The sequence below is a fragment of the Spermophilus citellus genome, assembly GCF_964194105.1.
Source record: "Spermophilus citellus genome assembly, chromosome: 1".
Classification (NCBI taxonomy): domain Eukaryota; kingdom Metazoa; phylum Chordata; class Mammalia; order Rodentia; family Sciuridae; genus Spermophilus; species Spermophilus citellus.
The window spans coordinates 457,168-471,270 of record NC_138182.1 but is presented as its reverse complement, the minus strand read 5'-3'; the positions used below and the strand labels follow the sequence as shown (position 1 = coordinate 471,270).

General features: G+C 58.1%; 1 protein-coding gene across 1 annotated transcript in view; it reads left to right on the top strand.

Moving 5' to 3' along the window:
* TMEM255B (transmembrane protein 255B) overlaps positions 1–8,914 on the top strand; it is a gene marked incomplete at both ends in the record, with an annotated part of 57,093 nt that extends 48,179 nt beyond the window's left edge. Inside the window, one exon of the mRNA XM_081308742.1 lies at positions 8,750–8,914. Within this exon, the coding sequence (XP_081164868.1) occupies positions 8,750–8,914 (165 nt within the window). The remainder of the gene's footprint in view (positions 1–8,749) is intronic.
* Positions 8,915–14,103: the final 5,189 nt, after the last annotated feature.

Sequence of the window (14,103 nt, the reverse complement as noted above, 5' to 3'; positions counted from 1 at the left end):
CCTGTGGTTCCTGGGCCTTCCTCTGTGGTTCCTAGGGCTTTCTCTGTGGTTCCTGGGGCTTCCTCTGTGGTTCCCGATGCTTAGTCTGTGGTTCCTGGGGCTTCCCCTGTGGTTCCTGGGCCTTCCTCTGTGGTTCCTAGGGCTTTCTCTGTGGTTCCCGATGCTTCCTCTGTGGTTCCTGGGGCTTCCTCTGTGGTTCCTGAGGCTTCCTCTGTGGTTCCTGGGGTTTCCTCTGTGGTTCCTGGGGCTTCCTCTGTGGTTCCTGAGGCTTCCCCTGTGGTTCCTGGGGCTTCCTCTGTGGTTCCTGGGGCTTCCTCTGTGGTTCCTGGGGTTTCCTCTGTGGTTCCTGATGTTTTCCTCTGTGGTTCCTGGGGCTTCCTCTGTGGTTCCTGATGTTTTCCTCTGTGGTTCCTGATGCTTCCCCTGTGGTTCCTGGGCCTTCCTCTGTGGTTCCTAGGGCTTTCTCTGTGGTTCCTGGGGCTTCCTCTGTGGTTCCTGATGGTTTCCTCTGTGGTTCCTGGGGCTTCCTCTGTGGTTCCTGGGGCTTTCTCTGTGGTTCCCGATGCTTCCTCTGTGGTTCCTGGGGCTTCCTCTGTGGTTCCTGGGGCTTCCCCTGTGGTTCCTGGGGCTTCCCCTGTGGTTCCTGGCGCTTCCTCTGTGGTTCCTGGGGCTTCCTCTGTGGTTCCTGAGGCTTCCCCTGTGGTTCCTGGGGCTTCCTCTGTGGTTCCTGATGCTTCCTCTGTGGTTCCTGGGGCTTCCTCTGTGGTTCCTGGGGCTTCCTCTGTGGTTCCTGGGGCTTCCTCTGTGGTTCCTGGGGCTTCCCCTGTGGTTCCTGATGCTTCCTCTGTGGTTCTTGGGGCTTCCTCTGTGGTTCCCGATGCTTCCTCTGTGGTTCCTGGGGCTTCCCCTGTGGTTCCTGGGCCTTCCTCTGTGGTTCCTAGGGCTTTCTCTGTGGTTCCCGATGCTTCCTCTGTGGTTCCTGAGGCTTCCTCTGTGGTTCCTGGGGCTTCCTCTGTGGTTCCTGATGCTTCCTCTGTGGTTCCTGGGGCTTCCTCTGTGGTTCCTGGGGCTTCCTCTGTGGTTCCTGGGGCTTCCTCTGTGGTTCCTGAGGACTTCCTCTGTGGTTCCTGAGGCTTCCCCTGTGGTTCCTGGGGCTTCCTCTGTGGTTCCTGGGGCTTCCTCTGTGGTTCCTGAGGCTTCCCCTGTGGTTCCTGAGGCTTCCCCTGTGGTTCCTGGGGCTTCCCCTGTGGTTCCTGGGGCTTCCCCTGTGGTTCCTGGGGCTTCCTCTGTGGTTCCTGAGGCTTCCCCTGTGGTTCCTGGGGCTTCCTCTGTGGTTCCTGGGGCTTCCTCTGTGGTTCCTGGGGCTTCCTCTGTGGTTCCTGAGGCTTCCCCTGTGGTTCCTGGGACTTCCTCTGTGGTTCCTGGGGCTTCCTCTGTGGTTCCTAATGCTTCCTCTGTGGTTCCTGGGGCTTCCTCTGTGGTTCCTGCGGCTTCCTCTGTGGTTCCTGATGCTTCCTCTGTGGTTCCTGATGCTTTCTCTGTGGTTCCCGATGCTTCCTCTGTGGTTCCTGTGGCTTCCTCTGTGGTTCCTGGTGCTTCCTCTGTGGTTCCTGATGCTTCCTCTGTGGTTCCTGGGGCTTCCTCTGTGGTTCCTGGGGCTTCCCCTGTGGTTCCTGGTGCTTCCTCTGTGGTTCCTGATGCTTCCTCTGTGGTTCCTGATGCTTTCTCTGTGGTTCCCGATGCTTCCTCTGTGGTTCCTGGGGCTTCCTCTGTGGTTCCTGTGGCTTCCCCTGTGGTTCCTGGGGCTTCCTCTGTGGTTCCTGGGGTTTCCTCTGTGGTTCCCGATGCTTTCTCTGTGGTTCCTGGGGCTTCCTCTGTGGTTCCTGTGGCTTCCCCTGTGGTTCCTGATGCTTCCTCTGTGGTTCCTGATGCTTCCTCTGTGGTTCCTGGGGTTTCCTCTGTGGTTCCTGGGGCTTCCCCTGTGGTTCCTGGTGCTTCCTCTGTGGTTCCTGATGCTTCCTCTGTGGTTCCTGATGGTTTCCTCTGTGGTTCCTGGGGCTTCCCCTGTGGTTCCTGGGGCTTCCTCTGTGGTTCCTGGGGCTTCCTCTGTGGTTCCTGGGGCTTCCTCTGTGGTTCCTGGGGCTTCCTCTGTGGTACCTGGGGCTTCCTCTGTGGTTCCTGATGCTTCCTCTGTGGTTCCTGGGGCTTCCCCTGTGGTTCCTGATGCTTCCTCTGTGGTTCCTGATGGTTTCCTCTGTGGTTCCTGGGGCTTCCCCTGTGGTTCCTGGGGCTTCCTCTGTGGTTCCTGGGGCTTCCTCTGTGGTTCCTGGGGCTTCCTCTGTGGTTCCTGGGGCTTCCTCTGTGGTACCTGGGGCTTCCTCTGTGGTTCCTGATGCTTCCTCTGTGGTTCCTGGGGCTTCCTCTGTGGTTCCTGGGGCTTCCTCTGTGGTTCCTGGGGCTTCCTCTGTGGTTCCTGGGGCTTCCTCTGTGGTACCTGGGGCTTCCCCTGTGGTTCCTGATGCTTCCTCTGTGGTTCCTGGGGCTTCCCCTGTGGTTCCTGGGGTTTCCTCTGTGGTTCCCGATGCTTTCTCTGTGGTTCCTGGGGCTTCCTCTGTGGTTCCTGGGAGTTCCTCTGTGGTTCCTGGGGCTTCCTCTGTGGTTCCTGGGGCTTCCCCTGTGGTTCCTGATGCTTCCTCTGTGGTTCCTGATGCTTCCTCTGTGGTTCCTGGGGTTTCCTCTGTGGTTCCTGGGGCTTTCCCTGTGGTTCCTGGTGCTTCCTCTGTGGTTCCTGATGCTTCCTCTGTGGTTCCTGATGGTTTCCTCTGTGGTTCCTGGGGCTTCCTCTGTGGTTCCTGGGGTTTCCTCTGTGGTTCCTGGGGTTTCCTCTGTGGTTCCTGGGGTTTCCTCTGTGGTTCCTGGGGCTTCCTCTGTGGTTCCTGGGGCTTCCTCTGTGGTTCCTGATGGTTTCCTCTGTGGTTCCTGAGGACTTCCTCTGTGGTTCCTGGGGCTTCCTCTGTGGTTCCTGGGGCTTCCCCTGTGGTTCCTGATGCTTCCTCTGTGGTTCCTGATGCTTCCTCTGTGGTTCCTGGGGTTTCCTCTGTGGTTCCTGGGGCTTTCCCTGTGGTTCCTGGTGCTTCCTCTGTGGTTCCTGATGCTTCCTCTGTGGTTCCTGATGGTTTCCTCTGTGGTTCCTGGGGCTTCCTCTGTGGTTCCTGGGGTTTCCTCTGTGGTTCCTGGGGTTTCCTCTGTGGTTCCTGGGGTTTCCTCTGTGGTTCCTGGGGCTTCCTCTGTGGTTCCTGGGGCTTCCTCTGTGGTTCCTGATGGTTTCCTCTGTGGTTCCTGATGGTTTCCTCTGTGGTTCCTGGGGCTTCCCCTGTGGTTCCTGGGGTTTCCTCTGTGGTTCCTGGGGCTTCCTCTGTGGTTCCTGGGGCTTCCTCTGTGGTTCCTGGGGCTTCCTCTGTGGTTCCTGGGGCTTCCTCTGTGGTTCCTGGGGCTTCCTCTGTGGTTCCTGGGGCTTCCCCTGTGGTTCCTGGGGTTTCCTCTGTGGTTCCTGGGGCTTCCTCTGTGGTTCCTGGGGCTTCCTCTGTGGTTCCTGGGGCTTCCTCTGTGGTTCCTGGGGCTTCCTCTGTGGTTCCTGGGGCTTCCTCTGTGGTTCCTGATGCTTCCTCTGTGGTTCCTGGGACTTCCTCTGTGGTTCCTGATGCTTCCTCTGTGGTTCCTGAGAACTTCCTCTGTGGTTCCTGATGCTTCCTCTGTGGTTCCTGGGGCTTCCCCTGTGGTTCCTGGGGTTTCCTCTGTGGTTCCCGATGCTTTCTCTGTGGTTCCTGGGGCTTCCTCTGTGGTTCCTGGGAGTTCCTCTGTGGTTCCTGGGGCTTCCTCTGTGGTTCCTGGGGCTTCCCCTGTGGTTCCTGATGCTTCCTCTGTGGTTCCTGATGCTTCCTCTGTGGTTCCTGGGGTTTCCTCTGTGGTTCCTGGGGCTTCCCCTGTGGTTCCTGGTGCTTCCTCTGTGGTTCCTGATGCTTCCTCTGTGGTTCCTGATGGTTTCCTCTGTGGTTCCTGGGGCTTCCTCTGTGGTTCTGGGGTTTCCTCTGTGGTTCCTGGGGTTTCCTCTGTGGTTCCTGGGGTTTCCTCTGTGGTTCCTGGGGCTTCCTCTGTGGTTCCTGGGGCTTCCTCTGTGGTTCCTGGGGCTTCCCCTGTGGTTCCTGGTGCTTCCTCTGTGGTTCCTGGGGCTTCCTCTGTGGTTCCTGGGGACTTCCTCTGTGGTTCCTGGGGCTTCCTCTGTGGTTCCTGATGGTTTCCTCCGTGGTTCCTGGGGCTTCCTCTGTGGTTCCTGGGGTTTCCTCTGTGGTTCCTGGGGTTTCCTCTGTGGTTCCCGATGCTTCCTCTGTGGTTCCTGGGGCTTCCCCTGTGGTTCCTGGGCCTTCCTCTGTGGTTCCTAGGGCTTTCTCTGTGGTTCCCGATGCTTCCTCTGTGGTTCCTGGGGCTTCCTCTGTGGTTCCTGATGCTTCCTCTGTGGTTCCTGGGGTTTCCTCTGTGGTTCCTGGGGCTTCCTCTGTGGTTCCTGAGGCTTCCCCTGTGGTTCCTGGGGCTTCCTCTGTGGTTCCTGGGGCTTCCTCTGTGGTTCCTGGGGTTTCCTCTGTGGTTCCTGATGTTTTCCTCTGTGGTTCCTGGGGCTTCCTCTGTGGTTCCTGATGTTTTCCTCTGTGGTTCCTGATGCTTCCCCTGTGGTTCCTGGGCCTTCCTCTGTGGTTCCTAGGGCTTTCTCTGTGGTTCCTGGGGCTTCCTCTGTGGTTCCTGATGTTTTCCTCTGTGGTTCCTGATGCTTCCCCTGTGGTTCCTGGGCCTTCCTCTGTGGTTCCTAGGGCTTCCTCTGTGGTTCCTGGGGCTTCCTCTGTGGTTCCTGGGGCTTTCTCTGTGGTTCCCGATGCTTCCTCTGTGGTTCCTGGGGCTTCCTCTGTGGTTCCTGGGGCTTCCCCTGTGGTTCCTGGGGCTTCCCCTGTGGTTCCTGGCGCTTCCTCTGTGGTTCCTGGGGCTTCCTCTGTGGTTCCTGAGGCTTCCCCTGTGGTTCCTGAGGACTTCCTCTGTGGTTCCTGATGCTTCCTCTGTGGTTCCTGGGGCTTCCTCTGTGGTTCCTGGGGCTTCCTCTGTGGTTCCTGGGGTTTCCCCTGTGGTTCCTGATGCTTCCTCTGTGGTTCCTGGGGCTTCCTCTGTGGTTCCCGATGCTTCCTCTGTGGTTCCTGGGGCTTCCCCTGTGGTTCCTGGGCCTTCCTCTGTGGTTCCTAGGGCTTTCTCTGTGGTTCCCGATGCTTCCTCTGTGGTTCCTGGGGCTTCCTCTGTGGTTCCTGAGGCTTCCTCTGTGGTTCCTGGGGCTTCCTCTGTGGTTCCTGATGCTTCCTCTGTGGTTCCTGGGGCTTCCTCTGTGGTTCCTGGGGCTTCCTCTGTGGTTCCTGAGGCTTCCTCTGTGGTTCCTGGGGCTTCCTCTGTGGTTCCTGATGCTTCCTCTGTGGTTCCTGGGGCTTCCTCTGTGGTTCCTGGGGCTTCCTCTGTGGTTCCTGGGGCTTCCTCTGTGGTTCCTGAGGACTTCCTCTGTGGTTCCTGAGGCTTCCCCTGTGGTTCCTGGGGCTTCCTCTGTGGTTCCTGGGGCTTCCCCTGTGGTTCCTGGGGCTTCCCCTGTGGTTCCTGGGGCTTCCTCTGTGGTTCCTGAGGCTTCCCCTGTGGTTCCTGGGGCTTCCTCTGTGGTTCCTGGGGCTTCCTCTGTGGTTCCTAGGGCTTTCTCTGTGGTTCCCGATGCTTCCTCTGTGGTTCCTGGGGCTTCCTCTGTGGTTCCTGAGGCTTCCCCTGTGGTTCCTGGGACTTCCTCTGTGGTTCCTGGGGCTTCCTCTGTGGTTCCTAATGCTTCCTCTGTGGTTCCTGGGGCTTCCTCTGTGGTTCCTGCGGCTTCCTCTGTGGTTCCTGATGCTTCCTCTGTGGTTCCTGATGCTTTCTCTGTGGTTCCCGATGCTTCCTCTGTGGTTCCTGTGGCTTCCCCTGTGGTTCCTGGTGCTTCCTCTGTGGTTCCTGATGCTTCCTCTGTGGTTCCTGGGGCTTCCTCTGTGGTTCCTGGGGCTTCCCCTGTGGTTCCTGGGGCTTCCCCTGTGGTTCCTGAGGACTTCCTCTGTGGTTCCTGGGGCTTCCCCTGTGGTTCCTGGTGCTTCCTCTGTGGTTCCTGATGCTTCCTCTGTGGTTCCCGATGCTTCCTCTGTGGTTCCTGATGCTTTCTCTGTGGTTCCCGATGCTTCCTCTGTGGTTCCTGGGGCTTCCTCTGTGGTTCCTGTGGCTTCCCCTGTGGTTCCTGGGGCTTCCTCTGTGGTTCCTGGGGTTTCCTCTGTGGTTCCCGATGCTTTCTCTGTGGTTCCTGGGGCTTCCTCTGTGGTTCCTTTGGTTCCCCTGTGGTTCCTGATGCTTTCTCTGTGGTTCCTGATGCTTCCTCTGTGGTTCCTGGGGTTTCCTCTGTGGTTCCTGGGGCTTCCCCTGTGGTTCCTGGTGCTTCCTCTGTGGTTCCTGATGCTTCCTCTGTGGTTCCTGATGGTTTCCTCTGTGGTTCCTGGGGCTTCCCCTGTCGTTCCTGGGGCTTCCTCTGTGGTTCCTGGGGCTTCCTCTGTGGTTCCTGGGGCTTCCTCTGTGGTTCCTGGGGCTTCCTCTGTGGTACCTGGGGCTTCCTCTGTGGTTCCTGGGGCTTCCTCTGTGGTTCCTGGGGCTTCCTCTGTGGTTCCTGGGACTTCCTCTGTGGTTCCTGATGCTTCCTCTGTGGTTCCTGGGACTTCCTCTGTGGTTCCTGATGCTTCCTCTGTGGTTCCTGAGAACTTCCTCTGTGGTTCCTGATGCTTCCTCTGTGGTTCCTGGGGCTTCCCCTGTGGTTCCTGGGGTTTCCTCTGTGGTTCCCGATGCTTTCTCTGTGGTTCCTGGGGCTTCCTCTGTGGTTCCTGGGAGTTCCTCTGTGGTTCCTGGGGCTTCCTCTGTGGTTCCTGGGGCTTCCCCTGTGGTTCCTGATGCTTCCTCTGTGGTTCCTGATGCTTCCTCTGTGGTTCCTGGGGTTTCCTCTGTGGTTCCTGGGGCTTCCCCTGTGGTTCCTGGTGCTTCCTCTGTGGTTCCTGGGGTTTCCTCTGTGGTTCCTGATGGTTTCCTCTGTGGTTCCTGGGGCTTCCTCTGTGGTTCCTGGGGTTTCCTCTGTGGTTCCTGGGGTTTCCTCTGTGGTTCCTGGGGTTTCCTCTGTGGTTCCTGGGGTTTCCTCTGTGGTTCCTGGGGCTTCCTCTGTGGTTCCTGAGAACTTCCTCTGTGGTTCCTGGGGTTTCCTCTGTGGTTCCTGGGGTTTCCTCTGTGGTTCCTGGGGTTTCCTCTGTGGTTCCTGGGGCTTCCTCTGTGGTTCCTGGGGCTTCCTCTGTGGTTCCTGGGGCTTCCTCTGTGGTTCCTGGGGCTTCCTCTGTGGTTCCTGATGGTTTCCTCTGTGGTTCCTGAGGACTTCCTCTGTGGTTCCTGGGGCTTCCTCTGTGGTTCCTGGGGTTTCCTCTGTGGTTCCTGGGGCTTCCTCTGTGGTTCCTGGGGCTTCCTCTGTGGTTCCTGGGGTTTCCTCTGTGGTTCCTGGGGCTTCCTCTGTGGTTCCTGGGGTTTCCTCTGTGGTTCCTGGGGCTTCCTCTGTGGTTCCTGGGGCTTCCCCTGTGGTTCCTGGGGTTTCCTCTGTGGTTCCTGGGGCTTCCTCTGTGGTTCCTGGGGCTTCCTCTGTGGTTCCTGGGGCTTCCTCTGTGGTTCCTGGGGCTTCCTCTGTGGTTCCTGGGGCTTCCTCTGTGGTTCCTGGGGCTTCCTCTGTGGTTCCTGGGGCTTCCCCTGTGGTTCCTGGGGTTTCCTCTGTGGTTCCTGGGGCTTCCTCTGTGGTTCCTGGGGCTTCCTCTGTGGTTCCTGGGGCTTCCTCTGTGATTCCTGGGGCTTTCTCTGTGGTTCCTGGGACTTCCTCTGTGGTTCCTGGGACTTCCTCTGTGGTTCCTGATGCTTCCTCTGTGGTTCCTGGGACTTCCTCTGTGGTTCCTGATGCTTCCTCTGTGGTTCCTGAGAACTTCCTCTGTGGTTCCTGATGCTTCCTCTGTGGTTCCTGATGTTTCCTCTGTGGTTCCTGGGGCTTCCTCTCTGGTTCCTGATGCTTCCTCTGTGGTTCCTGGGGCTTCCTCTGTGATTCCTGATGCTTCCTCTGTGGTTCCTGGGGCTTCCTCTGTGGTTCCTGATGCTTCCTCTGTGGTTCCTGGGGCTTCCTCTGTGGTTCCTGGTTTTCCTCTGTGGTTCCTAAATGTGGCGTGTCCATGTCCCCATCTGCTGATGCAGTCAGCCATCACTGTGGTGTGCTTGTTTATTGCCTTGTGTTTCCCTTGAAGTATCAAATGTTGTGTGACCCTGGAGGCTGTGGCCCTGCCTTCCCCTACCTTCTGTGTCAGATCATGGCGTCCTTCTTGCTGGCCTGCAGAGAGGGGCCCACAGAGGGAGGCGCTCGGAGCACTCTCTCAGGGTCTCTTAGTGGCTTGGGAGCAGTCTGTGCCCATGAGCTGTCAGCGAGGCTGACTCTTGGCCCCTCTCTTTGTACCTTTTCTGGCTGATGGCTCCCTTGGACCCTGTGTGGGTGGACCCTGGGTCTGCATGGGCCTGTGCCAACGTGGGGCCTGCATATTCTCTGGACAGTGTGCAGGCAGGTCCCCTGCTGACTGAGGACGCCTCTGTTTAATTGCAGCCCTCCGGCACCCTTTTGGCCTCAGCCTCCACTGACCTCCATCTACCCGAGGACATGCAGCCTCCCTCTCGGGGCTCCCACCCTGGGCCTCCAGCCAACGCTCCAACACCCTGCATGCCAGCCTACTTCCTCCCTGGGGAGAAGCCACCCCCCTACACACCCTGACTTCGGGGTGGCAGATTGAAAAGTATCTTGGTTTTGCTTGTTTTTTAAAAAGCCGTCTAGAAAGCCTGCATCTGCAGCTGACCTCCTGTAGAGCTGGAGAGCTTCTGAAGGCTGTGCTATCCTCCCTTCGGGGACCCACCCTTGACCAGGAATAAAGGTGAGAGGTGAGCCAGTCGACCAGAGCCCGAGGCGGCTCTGCTTGATTCCCCTCTCAGCGCGAAGCCAGCACCCCACACTTGGCCCCAGCCTCCTCTGTTGGAAGGGGCTGCTCAGAAATCTGCCTTCACTCACGGAACCAGAAGTCCATTCTCTGCCTTCCTCTCAATCCACTGGCTGTTATCATCATGCTGCAAGGGGAATACAGCTTGGTCCATCACTGAATGAAGACCATTCTTTTAAGGAAAGGTGTTGGAGATGGGTGTTTTTGTGTGTGAGTCCCTAGGGATGCACAGGGTCCCACCTGCCCCCCGGTGCTGTGTTCTCCTGGCATTTGCTTGGAGAGTTTCCAAAGGCCTGTGCATGGCCTGTGCTTGAGGCCTGGGTCCTGCTGCCTGCTCAGTGCTGGGACACATATCTGCCACTTGCCTGCCGAGGCCGGTCTGCCCAAGTGCTGCCTACCCAGGGCTCTGAGGTCCTGCTGCTGCTCCTCACTCTGCCCAGAGACTGCACACCTGCAGCCTGCAACTGCAGGAGGCGCCACGGAACCTCCAGTCTCTGACCAAGGGAATGCCAGGGCAGATGGTCCCCAGGACCTGGCCTCCCCACTCTGTCATACACTGAGGGTCCCACAGGTGACCGCTGTGCCAGGCCCCTGTGAAGATGCTGAAGTGTCCTTGTTCTTGGAGATGGCCAGGTCCTGGCTGACCCAGCAGTCCCTGCACGGAGTCAGTGAGCTGTCAGGACAGCCCCAAAGCATGTACCGTGCTGTGTGATTCCCTCCTGTGTGATTTCCTCCGGCTGGAGCGTCTTGGACTTGTCATCCAGTGCAGGGACAGGCCAGGTCTGCCCCAGGAGGGTCCCAGAGGGACTCAGCACCTCTCCAACAGGAAGGAGGGCTACGAGGAGAGGTAGGCTCTTTCTGCCCCTCTCCCTGCCCTCCCTTGCTTCCATATCAGGATGCCTTCCCTGCGTCCCACGAATGCCCCAAGTACACAATAACCCTGTCCCCTTTCCCACTGCCTGACCGTGGCCAGTTTGTTCCATAGTTTCAGCTGCAGCACATGGGGTAGGGGTCTTTTCTCCACAACACCATCCTGCACCATTGGGAAAAAAAGACCAGGGAGCTTGGAGGGGACAGGAACCGGGAAGACGTGGCTCCTGCGCCCCCTGCTGGCCTAGAACCACACTCCGACTGGCAGACTCAGTGGCACAGGGACCTGCTCTGAACGCAGGCAGGTCCAGGACAAAGGCCATGCAGGGCACACACCAGCACATGGCAGCCCCAGGACTGGTGTGCGGAAGACGCCTGGCAACAGCCCAGGGGCTGCTGACTGGTCTCTGGGTGGCAGTAATGGCCCCGGCCTATAAACCCATAACTCTGGCTCATCATTTTGTTGAAATTAGCCTCACGAGTCTGTTTTCCAGGAGAACATGAGCTGGGTCTCCCCTGGGTGCTGACAATCTGCCGCAGTCCGGCTGCAGCAAAATAGCCGGGGGGTGACGAGCAACTTGTGTAGACTGATACAGCAGGAGTGGGAGCCGTTTATTGTAGGACAAGAGGGGTATTTATACATTCCACCCAGCTTATCTTAATTAGCATAAACTAGATACAGCAGTCAACCAATCAGGAATCTCCACACTTAATGGCTCACTGGCGCCACCTCACAAACCACTCCCCCTGGCAAAATGCCAGGCGCCATCCTGACTTGTTTACAGACTCTAACATTAATCTTGGGTGCAGCTCAGCCTCAAGTCCTCTGACCACCAGAAACCAGACCCCAACGCTCCTGACCTCCTGGAACCAGATCTCAGTGTCCCTGAGCTCTAGAAACCAGACCCCAGTGACCCTGACCTCCAGGAACCAGGTCCCAGTGACCCTGACCTCCAGGAACCAGGTCCCAGTGACCCTGACCTCCAGGAACCAGGTCCCAGTGACCCTGACCTCCAGGAACCAGGTCCCAGTGACCCTGACCTCCAGGAACCAGGTCCCAGTGACCCTGACCTCCAGGAACCAGGTCCCAGTGACCCTGACCTCTAGAAACCAGACCCCAGTGACCCTGACCTCCAGGAACCAGACCTCAGCTCCCCACAATTTCTGAGAGCGTGACTCAGCCTTCTTTTTGTCCTTGATGGTTCTTTGCAAGTCGAGGTTCAAATGTCATTTATGGAACTGTTGCAAAGGTCTGAGGTTTCAGATCCCGTGGTCAATGGCCACTCTTGCTGAATTGTTTGTCTTGTTTGGACTACATTTTTAAACTTAGCAAAAAATGACTGAGCTACTCTCAGACATGCCAAAGTCAAACCCTTTGTGTCCATTTGCTCTCGTTTAACCTGGCCATCTTGCAGGAATGTCAGGGTAGAATCTGTGGTGCAGGAAGGCCACTAGCAACTGGGAGCCAGGAGGCCAAGAGTGCGCGAGGAAGGTGGGGACGAGGTCAGCCCTCCCCAGGGACAGCCCTGGTGACCTACCTTCTCCAACAACCTTGGGCCCAGCCCACCTCAGGTCCCCCCCCCCCCCGCAATGGTCCATGCAGATCACTAATCCACGGACGGGTTGATCTACTGCTGAGGTCAGAGTCCTCATGGCCATCCACTCCCCAGGGCCCACCTCTGCACAGAGCTGCACTGGGACCAAGCCTTCATCATAGGGGTCCTTGGGGGACGTCAGGTGCAAACCTAACAAGCACTTCATGTCTGTGGTACCTTCAGAGGCCACATAGATGAAGGCCAGGGGAAGCCACAGCCTGACGTTGTCTCCTCAATGTGGCCAGCTCTGCCTGTGGAGGCAGGAGGACAGACCGTTCTCTATGGACTTGTGTAAACTTAGGGACTTTTGATAGCATACGAGGACTGCAGAGCACATGGCTCTTAACTTGATGGAGGATCATGCCAAGATGGCAGAGCCCAGGCCACAGTGACCACCCGCATTCAGCTTCCTGGGGGCTCCTGGATTCCGGGCATCTGTGCCACCCAGTCTGCTGAGGTCACACATTTCTGGACAGCCTTTGCTTTGAGCTGGTGGGGACTCCCTACGGCAGCCCTTTCCAAGTCCCCACAGTCACCTGCTCACTCTGCTCAAGTCAGATGAGGTTCTGCTGGCTGGGTTTTTCTCACGGCCTCTGCGGAGCAAAGACGGATCTCACAGGACCACAGTTTGATGGCATTTGTAAAAATCTGTTTAACCTCTCACTGATGTTAATCCTCTCTGGACCAAGTGATGCATCCTGCTCAGCACCTGTTGGTCAGGATCAGTCAGCACCAGCCTCAGGACCTGCCCCGGGCATCCATCCAGAGTGGGCAGCTTAGCAGTGTGGATGTGGCCTGCATTGCTGGTCCTAAGGAGGGGCTTGCAGGAGAGCGTGGTGGCACCTACCTACGATCCAAACTGCAGAGGCAGGAGGATCACGAGTCCCAGACCAGCCTGGGCAACTTAGCAAGACCATGTCAGAATAAAACATAAAAAGGCTGGAGTGTAGCTCAGTGACAGAGTGATTGCCTCATCTGCATGAGGCCCGGGGCAAGTCCCTAGTACTGCAGAGAGAGGTGGGGGAGGGAGATGTGCATGCAGTGGTGATGGGTCCCTCTTCTCCTCTGTGAGTAGAAGGTGAGGAGGTTAGGAAAAGCCAGGGGCATGGGGGGATGTCTTGGCAAAGACCCCTGCTGCTGGTTTGCTGACTCCAGGGCTGGAGCAAGGATGCTTCGCCCTGTGCAGTGGTCAGAACAGCAGAGATGGACTTCCAGCTGCCAAGGACTGCTACATCTCCAGGCCTCAGAGCCCTGTTCTGGGCACTGTGAGGCCTCCTCCCTGGGGCTCACACTGGGTGAAGCTATGGCCCAGTGTCCAGTGGTCCTCCATCCCTGAATTGCAGTCTGGGACCTCTGCCCACCAGAGCCATGGCCCCAAAGCCCCCCAGGCCAACCAAGCACCCAGATCCCCAAGGAATGAATGTTCCCCTCTGGTACTGACTGCGGCCAGATGCACAGAGCCTGGGGCAGGGCTGGGCGCCTGCCCGAAGCTGTGCTGAGCCATGTCTTTCAGGCCCCACGTTATTCTTCCTGGCTGGCTTTCTTACTCTTTCCTAGAGCCAAGAGCTGTTTAGAAATATTAAACTCCAAGGTCAACGATTTTATTCATGCCCACAAAAATGTCTCTTCCCTCACACAGCCACAAAGAATGTGAGCCATTCCGCCCACAGCCTGGTGGCCTCTCTTGCACCTCGGATGCCAAGCAGCTTCTCCCCAGGCTGCACCGTGAGTGGGCAGGCCCTGGTCAAGCCTCTGCCCTCAGGTCAGGGGGCCCCCTTGGCAGCCCCCTGCTCTTCGGAGCTGGGCTTGCAGGTGTGACTCCCTGGGCTCAGCTGTGGAGGGTTTGCTGAGTCCTCTTCCTGGGGGCCTCACACCCAGTGTTTGGGGTCCTCCATGGTCTCCCTGCAGGCTGAGGGGTGGTCAGTGTCCAGTGGTCCTCCATGTCTTGTCATATTGGGGCTCCATCCCTGACTCCCCAAAGCTGGCCTCAGGGTCTCAGCCAAGAGAAGCTTCACTGCAGGCAGGTGTGGGGCTTCTGCTCTGGGCTTTCCTCCAACCTGTGAAGGGTGGGCGCACTGAATGGCTCAGGTGGCAGGAGTTGTGAGTGCACCCCTTTCCGTTTCACAAAACTTGAAAATTATGAAACCTGATCTACATGCAGAAAAAATGCTGGATGAAGCTGTGCCAGGCCTGGGCCCTGCAGGAGTCTGCTGCCCGTGAGCTGGCCCTTTCTGGAGGCCAGGGTGCCCAGAGCTGGGGCTGTGCTCGGCTTCAGGCTCGTGAGGTTGCTCACCAGCGGGCAGCTCTTTGTCCTCACTTCTCAGTGTTGCAGGTGAAGCCTGGCAGAGGCAGGGCTGTCTCTGGGGGTGTGCTCTGCGAGCAGCTGCTGCAGCTGTTGCCTGTGTGTGGTGTGCGCGTGCTGGGCCTGGACGACACTCCCACTCAGGAGACTGGTTGAGACTTGTCAGAGTTGGGCTTCTACCGTCTCTGGGCTGCAGAGCCTG